Raw genomic sequence first — 13,164 nt, forward strand, 5'->3', positions numbered from 1 at the left:
TCCCCTCCCCTCCCTCCTCCTCTCCCTTTCTCTCTCTCCTCCCCTCCCCTCCCTTTCTCTCTCTCCTCTCCCCTTCCTCTTCTCATCTTGATTCCGTAGCTATAGGGCGCCTGGAGAACAAGCTTCTAAACCCTGTTACTGCTGCCCTACCAACCATAGAGGAGTTAGTGCTGGTCTGGGTTGTGGTACTACAAGGCTAAGGCAGGCACCGGGAGGCTGGAGCAGACAATAGTGAGGATGAGGTATACAGCTGGGGACCTCTGCATGGGTCTGACTTGCAGTACACAGCTGCAGTAACAGGTATAAACCTCTGACCCCCACCCTCAAAGGCAAACTAGAAACTAAGAGTGAAACTCCACTATAGAGCAGACCCAGGAGTCAAAGTCTTTGATGAGGTGGGCCTTGAACTTCACAGGAAGGCAGCAATGAGATTTTTCCAGTTTCAAGATTTTGTGTATTTACATTTCTAGGTCAAAGACTTATATTTTTAAATGTTTTTTATATGTTGAATGATTGTGTGTGTATCTGTAGACATGTAAGTGTGGGGACACACAGGCCACAATGCGCACGTGTAGTTCAGAGAATAACCTTTGGAAATCAGTTCTTTCTTTCCACCTTGTGGGCTTCAGGATTTGAACTCAGGTTGTCAGGCTTGTTCAGCAAGTGTTTTCACTGAGCCAGCTCACTGGCCGAAGATTCATATCTTAACAGATTAGATATTGACACTTTCTGCTCATACCTTATATTCTTGATCGCCTGCATCTAAGACTTAGGAAGAGCTGGCTCGAGCAGAGGAGTTGCAGTCACTGAGGGGGAGCAGGTGGTCTCAGTGGGAGCAGCTCTTCTGGTAGACCGGTGACTGCTGGTGATTTGTCTGAGTTGCCCTGAACAACGCTTAGTTAAATGATGGTTCACCAGAGTGGAGACTAAAGAAGTGATATGGAAAATTACAACGTATCAAATATTTAATCACCACCTTAGAAAGCCTCTGAGGCAGTGAGTTCTCTGTGGAGATGACATTGTTACAGAACATCTCCACACAAGAACCAATGTTGTTACCCAAAGCACTGGAAGCTACCAGCCCTTAGTGGAAGAAGGCAGTCAGTTCTCATGAGCTTAGCTTTTCTTTTTCTGTTGGATAAAAGGAAAACAACTCTGCCCCAACCCCAACTCTGGGTCTTTACATTGACTAACAGAATATATCTTTCCTAGGGCAAAATGCTTTTTGGCAACAGAAAAAGCATTATCTTTCAAATTGAAATTATAAATATACCTTATGTGGATAAATATACCTATGTTGGCAATTTATCTCACCTGGGGATTTGTGGATCTCTTTGGCAAGAAGAGCCACAGTGCACCAACAGGTACGGAGGCCCAAAGAAGAAACATGAGTCAGGATGCCTACCAGATTAGGGCACCGCAGCATGAGGAACAGACAGCTCATTATAGTCTGTGAGGACTCAGAGGGCTGGCTGTAAGCTAGGCCTCAATGCTTTCTGAGTAGGCCTTGTTCTGAGCCTGTTTATGGGTCTCCCTACAATATGTACATCCTGGATGCTCGCTAACCTGATGGGAAAGCTGGAAGACTCAGTTAAGGAATTGTGACTCATTCTGTCTCCCTGGAGGGAAGTATAAGACAGGTGAATAGCGTCATCTTTCAAAACATACAAAACGTAACTGACACATGGGAGCTTGTCCTGAAGCAGACCCTTCCAGAGTCAAGCCCCCTTCCCCACCCCAAGTAGTGGTGACACACAGCTGATGACTGTCACAGACTACAGAATAAAAGAAGTCATATGACTGTTACATGGCCCCAAAGCCTTTTACAAGGGGATGATTGGAGGGCTGAGCAGGTAGCCATATGCCTATGGCTTTGAAATATGGCTTTGTGATTTTAGACAATTAAAAATACTTCCTTCATATTTATCACTAAGATTTTAGTAGAATGAGAATACTTGGCACATTATCAGCCTGGTTCCCTCAACAAACAAATCAAGCTTTGAAAGCTGTCCTAGGGACATTGCTTTCTTACTGATATTTGAAAGTTTCAGATGGTTTTGGGAGAAAAGGATAGACGGGAACGCAAGGATAGTTGGTACCACTCTGTGAGAACATGAGAGGTATATATAGGCAGTACCAACATGTGGGGAATCAAATCCCTCCAGAACTTAATGAATTCTAAAAGCAGCTGGAGAATTTTTACCTGAAAAGGAGCTTTTTTTCTTCTCTTCTCTTCTCTTCTCTTCTCTTCTCTTCTCTTCTCTTCTCTTCTCTTCTCTTCTCTTTTCTCTCCTTTTCTCTCCTTTTCTTCTTTCTTTCTTTTTGAGAACTACACTTCTGTTGTAGGCGTGCATTTCTTACACCAGTATCTGAGTGTTTTGTAACATTGTGTCTAAGGAGCTCACTCTTGGGCTAGTTAGCATTGTATTTTTACTCCTCTGACTTGGCATGGAGATGGAATGCCTGAAACCACTAGACAACAGTTCACCAACTGTAATGGTCAAACGTGATGAGAGACTAGGAATGCATGAGGAAGACAAGCATGCCTTGTGAAGCAGGTCTTAGGCCAGCAATGATGAGCCCCTGGGAAGTTTGCATTGTGTTGTAACCCAGAATCACCCAGTCTCAGCCACGGGTACAAGGTAGTCCTCTTATGGTTCCTCTCTAGTTCCTCACTACCAGGCAGCCCTAGCCTGAGCTCCTGATGATCCACTGTTCTGCAAGGAGGCAGAACAATCAACATCAGTGGGTTGGGTACCAGCTCAGTGCAACTGTAGCTTAGTTAGCACTTTGCTCTCTTCTTCCATCAAGTCAGGGTGCTAGTGATATGAATTATGGGGTTTGTGAAACCCTAGAGTTGAATTCTTTGAGAAACACCACTTCAGTGTGTCCATACCTTGAAAGCAAATAGACCTCTTCTGGGCCTTTGTCCCTAAAAGCTGTTGCCATCTTCAGATGTCTCACTTATCCCTCCCAGAAAAACTTGGAAAATTGTATAGATGCCTGGACGACAGCTGAGAACCGTGAGAAGGGGCTCCAGGTAGTCATCTTCCCTTCAATCCTCATCCCTTATTTATTTGTGGATGACTTGTTAAATGCAGGACACTGTAGTGGGACAAAGTGCAGCCCCCTCCCCTTTTCAATGCTCTCATTCCAGTAGGGAAGAGCTCACTACATGGACAAGTGCTAAGTGGGACGAACAGGATGCCAAGAAAGCTAAGAGCACAAGGACCTCATACTAGGGTAGGAAGAGGATACAACGAGCTTCCAGATTGAAAGTGCAGGACTAGACAAGGCAAGGGCAGAGGAAGGCTCTCTGTGCACTGGGCCCTGATGAAGTTTAGGAAGGTGACATATTGTTCCAAGCATTCCTTAGTAATGTTTTGTATGTATTTCTGTGTTGTTGCTTAAAGTTGCAATCAGCTTCTGGAACAAAGTGAATAGAATTCTGAATTTTGTAATATTTCCAAATGACTGGCTTCTTCCTGGGCAGTCTAGAACCTGAAGCATCTGTGAGCCATCAGCTGATGTCCCTGCCTCCAAGGACTAAAGCCACAACAGCACAGCCCTTGATGTGGACGAGCTGTGCTTAGAATTGATCTACTAAATGAGCTATTATTGTGGGAGGGGCATAAAGAATCCAAAGCTTATCTAAAACATTCTCCTTTTCCTTCTTCCTCCCAATTCAGGTAATCATGGTAACAGGGGACCACCCCATCACAGCCAGAGCTATTGCTAAAAGTGTGGGCATCATTTCAGAGGGCAACGACACAGCAGAGGACATTGCTGCTCGGCTTAATATCCCTCTCAGTCAAGTCAATGACAAGTGAGTCCCCTAAAGAACTCAGATCCGACATTTGTACCTCCATCCTCAGCCTGTCCTTCACTTTGTGAAGTTCCTGGGGTCTCCTGCAGCATGAAGGATTATGGGCTCTACCAAGTAAAATGTAACAGAAAAATAACTAGGTAATTAGGTCACTGGGTCTTCAGAGTAAACAGGAAAAGGCAGGAGTGGCTGACAAAGGCGGCCAAGGCTGCGGTGAGCCCTTGTGAGGATGGTACACACCTGGAGCCAAGGAGAGTGGGTAAGAAAGAGACCAGAATTTAAGAGCTTGGTGGAGAATACCAAAACCTGAAGTGAACCCTCAGCACTTTGATCTAGCCTTTGGAAACTCCTTCCCTCAGGTCTATAAAAGCCATTGTAGTGCACGGCTCAGAACTGAAAGACATGGACTCAAGTCAGCTGGATAAGATCCTCAAGTCCTATAAGGAGATAGTGTTTGCTCGGACCTCTCCTCAGCAGAAGCTCATCATTGTGGAGGGGTGCCAGAGACTGGTAAGAGAGCCAATGGGCCCTGGGGAGCCTGACAGTCCAGTCACAGAGCCAGCAGAGGATACATGGAGTGCGTAGGAAGGTACTGGAGGGAATCCCATCTTGAACCTCCTCAATGGCCTTCAGTCTGAACGACCTCTAAAGGCTTAAGTAGCTCAGAGGAACAGAAGACAGGGCTGAGCACAGATAAACCAAACGTGACTGCAAGATGCCGGAATCAAGTTGTCCTTTGGGACTGGTCCTGAATCTAACACACATTTTTTTTTTCATTCTTGTCTGGATTTCGCCAGGGAGCCATAGTAGCAGTGACTGGTGACGGGGTGAATGACTCCCCCGCGCTGAAGAAGGCTGACATCGGCATTGCCATGGGCATCTCCGGCTCTGATGTCTCTAAGCAGGCGGCTGACATGATCCTTCTTGACGACAACTTTGCCTCCATTGTGACAGGCGTGGAGGAGGGTGAGGAGACAGAGTACCTAATAGTTGGACTTGATCCTTTGAGTGGAGCTTAGAGTACAATACCTTCATTACCTATGGTCACCATCCAACCTCCTAATCCTCTACGGACTTCAAGAAATCACAAAACAAAGCTTTGAAAATTCCATCAGCTTGGGCTGGAGGATCATGGTTGGTAGAGTACTTATCTAGCAGGCATAAAGTCCTAGGCTTAAGTCCCAACACCACATAAAATACCTATTATCCCAGCACTCCAACGATGGAGGCTGGAAGATCATGAGTTGAGGTCTGTCATCCTTGGCTACATAGCAGTTTTGAGCCCCACCTGTGTAAAATGAGAGACCTTATATTAAAAAAAAAAGGATTTAGCTAATACTTAAGTGTTCTTTTAAAGATGAAGTTGGAGTGTTGTCCAGATTTGCTAGAAAGACTGAGACTCTGGCATACATCATGTCCTCTTTATGGTCTTGCTGGGATTCAAGTGTATTTACTTCAATACAGTTTTCAGAGGTAGCCATAGAAACCGAATGCTTCAGTCTTCAGCAGGGCCCCATAGAAACTTGTTTGTCTGAATGATGCAGTCATGTTAAAACCCATTGAAGATATCTGCAAATTAACTGCATGAACGTAATTACCCTCTTTCCAGAGAATTCCAAAGAGAATGCCTATTGGAACAGCATCCCATAAGGCCCCCCATAAGGCTCTGCTATAAGGCCCCCCCATAAGGCTCCCTGAACAGCTCCCTGCAAGGCTCCCCACAAGACTCCCCACAAGGCTCCCCACAGGGCTCCAGGCCTGGCTCCCTCAATTCTGTCTGAAGCTATCTTACTAAAGCATACCAATCCATTTTGTTGTAATTTGGTATGAATATGACAGTTTGCTCATTATTGTAAATCTATTTAGTTCAATAAATTTTTCTAAGCACCATTTGCAAGATGACGATCCCCAGTATGGGAGACAAAGACACAAATTCTTGCCCATGAGCAACTTTCTTTGTAGTGGAGAGAGACAGACAATGAACAAGGCAGATGTCACAGTATGTTAAAGCAATAGGGGAAAAAAAAGCAGGAAGTTAAGGGAAGAAATGACAGCCTATGGAAGAGTAGCCAAGGCTAGACTTAGCCATCTTGCAAGGCAGGAGAAATGGCACTCAGAGTGATAAGCAAGGTCACAAGTTAAGGCAGAAAAATCAAATTCAAACCCAAGCTTGGGTTCTTTCCACTCAGTCTTAATCTTGCAAAGACTTTAACACTGGTATTTTCAGACACCTCCAGGATTAACTCTGCCCACTCTGCCTAATTTTCAGAGATCAGATAACACTAGCCATGATGAATCCAAGAACAAAGAATACAAAGTCTGCCCATGGCTAATGAATCATGGCTTTACTCTGTAGGTACACAATCTGCAGACAAATCGTAGGTCCCCACCCCCACTCCCAGCTCCAAGGTCTGAGACTTCCCAGCATTTTCATGGACCATTCCTTTCTAGCAATTTCTCTTCCCAGGAGTTCGTTTATCAGAGCTGTGTCCTCTGGTTGCTTCTCCTCTCCAGGTCGCCTCATCTTTGACAACCTAAAGAAGTCCATCGCGTACACCCTGACCAGCAACATTCCTGAGATCACCCCCTTCCTGCTGTTCATCATCTTAAGTATACCCTTGCCTCTGGGTACCATAACCATTCTCTGCATTGACCTGGGCACTGACATGGTGAGCACTAGGTCTCACTTTGGGAATTCCTAAGATCAAGTGTAGGGAAAAGTCTATCCTGTGTCGAGACAGCGCTAGGGTTTCTTCTGAACCCTGTGTACCTGTCATTACCTGTGTACCTGTCATTACCACCATACATCTTCTAGGTCCCTGCTATCTCCTTGGCTTATGAGTCACCTGAAAGTGACATCATGAAAAGGCTTCCACGGAACCCCAAAACAGACAATCTTGTGAACCACCGTCTTATTGGCATGGCCTATGGGCAGATCGGTGAGCCTAGGGAAGTGCAAGGGCAGAGGGGTGAGAGGGGTGGGGGTGGGGTGTATGTGAGAGGGGCTGGAGCCATTTAGACACCTCTGTTTAGAAGTCAGGGGAACAGTTTTTCAACAACAAACTGCACTTGGCTCTGGGTCCACAGAGAACTGTTGATCTCTGAGCTGCCTTTACAGATCAATAGTAAAGGGAAAAACCTACATAAAATGATAGCATCCCTTTCCACATGTGAAACCGGAAGTAAAGAGAGAACACACTACAGTAGCTCTGAAGCTCCCTTCAGCTCTCTTCTCCTACAGCTCTTTGCTTGTACACATACCTGCCCCCTTGCCCTGACACAGACACATGATTAAAATTAAAAATATGTTTCTAAAAGGAGTATATGATTCATAGATGACCCTAGGTAGACCAAAGCAAGACCAAAATCCAGAGGGCCAAACTTCAAATCCTATAGCTCTATGGTTCATGCCAGAGGGCTTAAATAGCTCTGCTCTGCAGGCTTGCATGGTTAGAAACAAATGTCAGGGTTTTAGAAGCAAGTCTCTCAGAGATGGCAAGATCATATCACTGATGACAAGAATCTTCGTCACTATGCAGATACACACTAACCACCCCACCACGGCTGTGATCTGCCTTTTGGGACCATTCTCTGAACAGACTCTCCACCCTGATGGCTCTGTCTCTCTCACCAGGGATGATACAGGCTCTGGCTGGATTTTTCACCTATTTTGTGATCCTTGCGGAGAATGGTTTTAAGCCTCTTGATCTTCTGGGTATCCGTCTATACTGGGATAATACACACATAAATGACCTAGAAGACAGCTATGGGCAACAGTGGGTGAGTAAAAAGGGTAAGATGTGAATAGGAACTAATCAGACTGAGGGAGTCACCCAAGTGTGGTCTTATACCATGGTAGGAGTAACACACATTCAAGGCCAACCTGGGCAACATAGTAAGTTCAAGGTTAGCCTAGGCTATATGTTATGAGACTTTGTCTCAAAAAATATGTGTTGAAATCTTAGTTGTTGAAAAAAGATTTTTTTTGTTTTTTCCAGACAGGGTTTCTTTGTGTAGCCCTGGCTGTCCTGGAACTCACTCTGTAGACCAGGCCGGCCTCGAACTTAGAAATCCGCCTGCCTCTGCCTCCCAAGTGCTGGGATTTTAAGGCGTGAGCCACCACTGCCTGGCTGAGAAAAGATGTCTTTTATACACTTGTGCCTTCAGCCAGTTGAACCTCGTGAGGCCATCAGAAGTTGTTCTTGTTCCCATGTTCCAGTAGTCAGTGATACCCAGAGTTCTTACTGGTCACCACACCAACATCTCCCCAACCCTCTACTCAAGCTCTTGTTAGGTTTACATTCTGCACGTCTTCCCTACAGTCAAGGTGTGCAAAGAAACTGATTTATAATAGACTTAATCTACTTTAAAATAATTGTACATGGCAAGAATGTCTCTCAGATACTAAAGACATATAATATGTTATAAAAATGGATTGATGACAGTTGTCTGGCATCGCCACCATGTTGGGGTCCTGGTCCAGGCTTCACTTTCACAGTTTCATACAATGACCTCTCAGGGTTTTTCTGTATTGGCTACCTTGTCACATGCTTGGTCTCTGGGGCTCTCTGTAAACATGAAGAACATCCCATACTCCTTTTTCTATCCTTCATGACCTTAAAGCCAACATCAAGTGAATGACAACTTGCGACAAACCCTGTTCCCCCTTGAATCTCATTTGCAGCAGCTTCTGTTACTGCTTTTTAGAAGCAGAAAATTCCCTAGGAATTTTCTTTTTGCAGGGTGGATGCTTAGTTTCCATGTGGGGTCTTACCCTGAGGGCACCCCTCTCTCTATCCCAATGTAGATCAGGTCTCTCCTTATGGCTTTCAGCACAAGCCACAGAGGCCAACATTAAACTTCCTGATATTCTTTTTCTCCTCAAGCCATACATTTTCTATTTCTTTTTTCCCTACTTGCTCTTTTTCATTGTTGACTTACATAAGGGTGATTACTAATAATTACTAATTAAGTCAATATTAGGCTATCTTGAAGTCTCCCCTGCCTAAGAAATTAGTCTGTTACTTTTAAACTCAGTTCTTAGGATGAGGGCAGAAAACAGCCACATTCTTTGCCAAAATATCACAAGAACGGTCTGTGGTCCAGTAGCTAATAGCCTTCCCTTCTCAATCCCCTTGACCTAGGCCTCCATAATCCACATAGATTTTGACCCACTTCCATCTTCCAAACTTCTTCTAGATTGGCCCAGAAAGCTCTGCCTACGGCATTCAGCCATTTTGCTAGTCCAAAGCACCAAAGGTTTTTTTTGTTTTTGTTTTTGTTTTTTGTTTTGTTTTTTGTTTTTTTGTTTTTTGCCTCCAAGAAAACTACATGGTCAGGTCTGCCACAGCAATACTTTTACTCCTGGTACCAACTTCTGTTTTAGTTACATTTCTTTTCTTTTTCCTTCCCTTCCCTTCCCTTCCCTTCCCTTCCCTTCCCTTCCCTTCCCTTTCCTTTTCTTTTACATTTATTTTATAAACGTTTTGCTTGCGTGGCCCATAGAGGTCAGAAGAGGTTGTTGGACCTCCTGGAACTGGAGTTAAGCATGGTTGTGAACCACCATACAGGTTCTGAGAACTGAACTTAGGTCCTCCACAAGAGCAACAACTGCTCTTAACCACTGAGCCATCCTTCCAGCCCCTCAGTCACTTTTCCATTGATGTGATAAAATAACCATGACCAAGAAAACTCAAAAGTTAAAAAAAAATGTATTCTAGGCTTACAGTTTCAGAGTTCATAGTGGCATAACTGTGAGCTCTCCACCCAGAAAGTGCACTACTTAGGGTTTTAAAGTACTAGTTCCTTATCTTTTCATTAATCCTACTTATGACAACCTATATTAGAAACTGATCCAGGACCTTGGGATATGACAGTAAACCAAAATGATTAAGTCATGAGCTTTTTCCCATGTAGACCAAGGAGATGGCCTCTAAGTCATCACCCCTGTCTCTTGCTTCTGCCTCTCAAGGGCTGGAATTAAAAGAGTACTCCACCACATCCAGCCTATAAGCCATGAATCTTATGAAGCTTACTCTAGTTATGGGAGGAGAGGAGTGGTGTGTGTGTGTGTGTGTGTGTGTGTGTGTGTGTGTGTGTAACACAGATCAGATTAACAGATGGTAAGTAACTCCAAGGGAGACCAGAAAACATTGATATTGAGATACTAGAGGGAGCTAGAAGGATAAACATGGAAGATACGCCTGAAATTTAAATTGCAGAAAAACTCTAGGTATGAGAAGGGATATAGGATAACACATATCTACAGCTTGGCTGTGTGAGTAAGGTGCTTACTTAGGGTGTGAAGGATAACAGAATTAGAGGGGATAAAAAAACTGGGGAGCCATGGCAATGGGAGATTGTTCATAAATATGAAATTTAAATCACACACACACACACACACACACACACACACACTCTCTCTCTCTCTCTCTCTCTCTCTCTCTCAATGAGGCGAGGCCAAGAGCACAAGTAGAGTCACAGTGAGCCAGACGCCTGTCTCCAGGCAATGGCAGGGATTGGCACAGACATGCTGGCTGGGCTTGGCCTAGGTTCCATGTTTGGCTCAACAAGTTTTCGTCTGTTTGTTTTGTTTGCTTGTTTGTCTGAGACAATGTTTTACTACACAGAGCAGACTGGTATTGAATATTGAGGTCCACCTGCCTCCACCTCCCAAATGCTGGGATTTAAGGGGTACACCACCTCAACCTTAGATTTCTAGTCATTGAAGGCTTTTTTCATTTTTATCCAAATACAACTTGAGGTACATCACAAGTGGCTTTACAGTTAGTATCTTAATAGTGTGCAAACCTACCTACTAGTTTCTTATTATCTATATTTAGAAACATGTTGTTTTGCTTCAGACATGAGGTCTTTCCTCCAGTTTTTACCCCCAGTCTAATTTAGATGCACCTCTTTCTGTGTTCCTACAGGACTCCTGGCTTCTCTGTTATGAGTTATCTATTCTATTGGCATTGTTGGCATTGCTATGCCTCCTACCAGATTCTAAGTCCCTTACGTATACAATACAAATGAAAGAACCAAGGGATGGATGAGGAAGTGCCTCCTGTCTACCGTTCTATGGGCCCTGAGCATGCTAGGCAAACACTGTACAACTGAGCTGCAGCCTCGGGCTTCTGTCTCTCACTCTTCTCGGACATTCCTCCCCGCTCTGTTATTGCCCTCTGGTTCTCCCTTTCTTTCTGACTTATGACCTCTGGACTCTGCTGGCCTAAGTCCACCTTCTTTTAATCATATTCCTAATTTATTCAATACTTGCTGAGGTGTGCTATGTAATATTTAATAGGCAAAGTATGGTGAAGGGATCCAAAGCACGTTGAGTCAGGTAGGGAAAATACACAAACACTATAAGAAAGACAGCTATGTGCACAGTGCTAGAGGCATCCAGAGAATGTAAAGCTCAGACTCTGGGTCCTGAAAGGCAAGAAAGACAAGAAACTCTTGGGTATACCTAAACTTCTTTCTGATCCAGATGCCACTTTTTTACTCATCCTACCCCCAGACCTACGAGCAGCGGAAGGTGGTGGAGTTCACGTGCCAAACGGCCTTCTTCATCAGCATCGTGATTGTGCAGTGGGCTGACCTCATCATCTGCAAGACGCGAAGAAATTCGCTCTTCAAGCAGGGCATGAAGTAGGTGCCCATGGATAGCTCCCAGCCCTCCCCACGCGTGAACACACCCTTTCCTCTCCGTTTCTCCCTGTGTCTATTACACTCACCACTCTCTCTTCCCAGAAATAAAGTCCTAATATTTGGAATCCTTGAGGAGACACTCCTGGCAGCTTTCCTGTCCTATGTTCCAGGCATGGATGTGTCCCTGCGAATGTACCCACTCAAGTGAGTAAGGGAAAGGATGATAGCCTCGGGGGGACATTTGGGAGGAAGTGGGAGAAAATATGTATTTGAAAAGCACAATTGCCAGGTCAGGACTGCCCAGATTAGTGTAGCTACCCTCAGTGACTTGCAAGGTTCTTTCACACTCAAATCCACGGCCTTTATTTAGGGCAGTATCAGAGACTATGTTGGGAGATCACAAGCTGCTGCATTTGCAACTTCAGCAGACTTAGCAGTGTTTAATTGGGTGGAATGTTATGACGGCATCTGACAGAGCTGGATGCATGTTTCTTGGTCCTAATATAATCATGGCAATAGCTTAATTTACCAGGTATAGTGGCACATACCTGTGATCCTAGGAGATAGAAACAGAAGCATCAGGAATTCAAGGACATTCTTGATGACATTGTAAGTTTGAGGCCAACCCCAAGATAGAAACCCTGTCTCAAAACAAAGAGCCAACTTTATAGCTAACTTAACTAATTCTTTTGTTAGTATGTGTGTGTGTGTGTGTGTGTGTGTGTGTGTGTGTTTTAATGTGAAAAAGTTTTACTATATGAGATTTAATAATATATTAATCTGTTTTAATATATGAATGAACACACTAAAATCCTCAGTGACTGGTTTCTTGTCTCATTGAAGAATCAGCTTTTTGTTATGCCTTGCTTTAACATTAATACATGCTTATGAAATTTTCCGAGCGAGGTGTCATGCTCAGGAACCCAGGCTGGCTCTGCAGTTGCTGGGTGCAAAACATGACCTTGAATTCCTCAGTGTCCCCAGTGTCAGGATTATAGTGCCACTGTGCTCAGCTCTAGTTTGTAATCTTAAAATTTAAAGAGAGACCGGGTATAGCTTGGTGACAGAGTGCTTGCTTGGCATGTACAAGGCCCCAGATTCTATCCCCAGGTTTGAAAATATAAATCCAAAATTTACTAAGATGTTTCCTGCACAGGCAACCTTTAGAATCATTTAGTGTGTGTTCTGTCTATTCATTTCCTACATCTTCACATGCTTTGCTTACCTAACTATCCCTTGAAGCCTTATACACTACTCTTCATACAATACAGGTGCTGAGTTAGTAGTTAATGATGGAACTAGCCTCCGATGTCGGCGGTTTGAAGCTCAGCTCTTTATATTTTGTGACTTTGAAGAATGATGTTACTAGTCTGAGCCTCTGCCATCAGCACACATCTGGCAGGGCTGGGGGTAGAACACAGTGGCAGAGCACAGGCAGAACATGTGTGTAACCGTATAGACTTCTTGTATATGAATAAATGCTTAGGCCAATGGCTTTGGCTCTGTTCCCTGACTAGCTCATATCCTAATCACCCGTTTATTTTATTCTAAGTCAGGCCATGTGGCTGGTTACCTGGTCATTGGTTTCAGATGACTGTCTTCTTCTGTGTCTGGGGGAATCTCCTGCACCTGATTATTATTCCAGAATCCCTCTCTCTTCTCTTCTCTTCTCTCCTCTCCTCTCC

The 13,164-nt window shown here is 44.3% G+C and overlaps 1 protein-coding gene across 1 annotated transcript in view; it reads left to right on the forward strand.

Moving 5' to 3' along the window:
• Positions 1 to 13,164, forward strand: part of LOC114637507 (sodium/potassium-transporting ATPase subunit alpha-4) — a 36,885-nt gene that overhangs the window by 20,020 nt on the left and 3,701 nt on the right. The window contains exons 14-21 of the mRNA XM_028785704.1: positions 3,690 to 3,826; positions 4,186 to 4,336; positions 4,624 to 4,792; positions 6,341 to 6,495; positions 6,642 to 6,765; positions 7,461 to 7,606; positions 11,349 to 11,479; positions 11,582 to 11,683. Coding sequence (XP_028641537.1) covers positions 3,690 to 3,826; positions 4,186 to 4,336; positions 4,624 to 4,792; positions 6,341 to 6,495; positions 6,642 to 6,765; positions 7,461 to 7,606; positions 11,349 to 11,479; positions 11,582 to 11,683 — 1,115 coding nt within the window. The remainder of the gene's footprint in view (positions 1 to 3,689; positions 3,827 to 4,185; positions 4,337 to 4,623; positions 4,793 to 6,340; positions 6,496 to 6,641; positions 6,766 to 7,460; positions 7,607 to 11,348; positions 11,480 to 11,581; positions 11,684 to 13,164) is intronic.

Source organism: Grammomys surdaster, unplaced genomic scaffold, assembly GCF_004785775.1.
Source record: "Grammomys surdaster isolate TR1022 unplaced genomic scaffold, NIH_TR_1.0 125341, whole genome shotgun sequence".
NCBI classification, from domain to species: Eukaryota; Metazoa; Chordata; class Mammalia; order Rodentia; family Muridae; genus Grammomys; species Grammomys surdaster.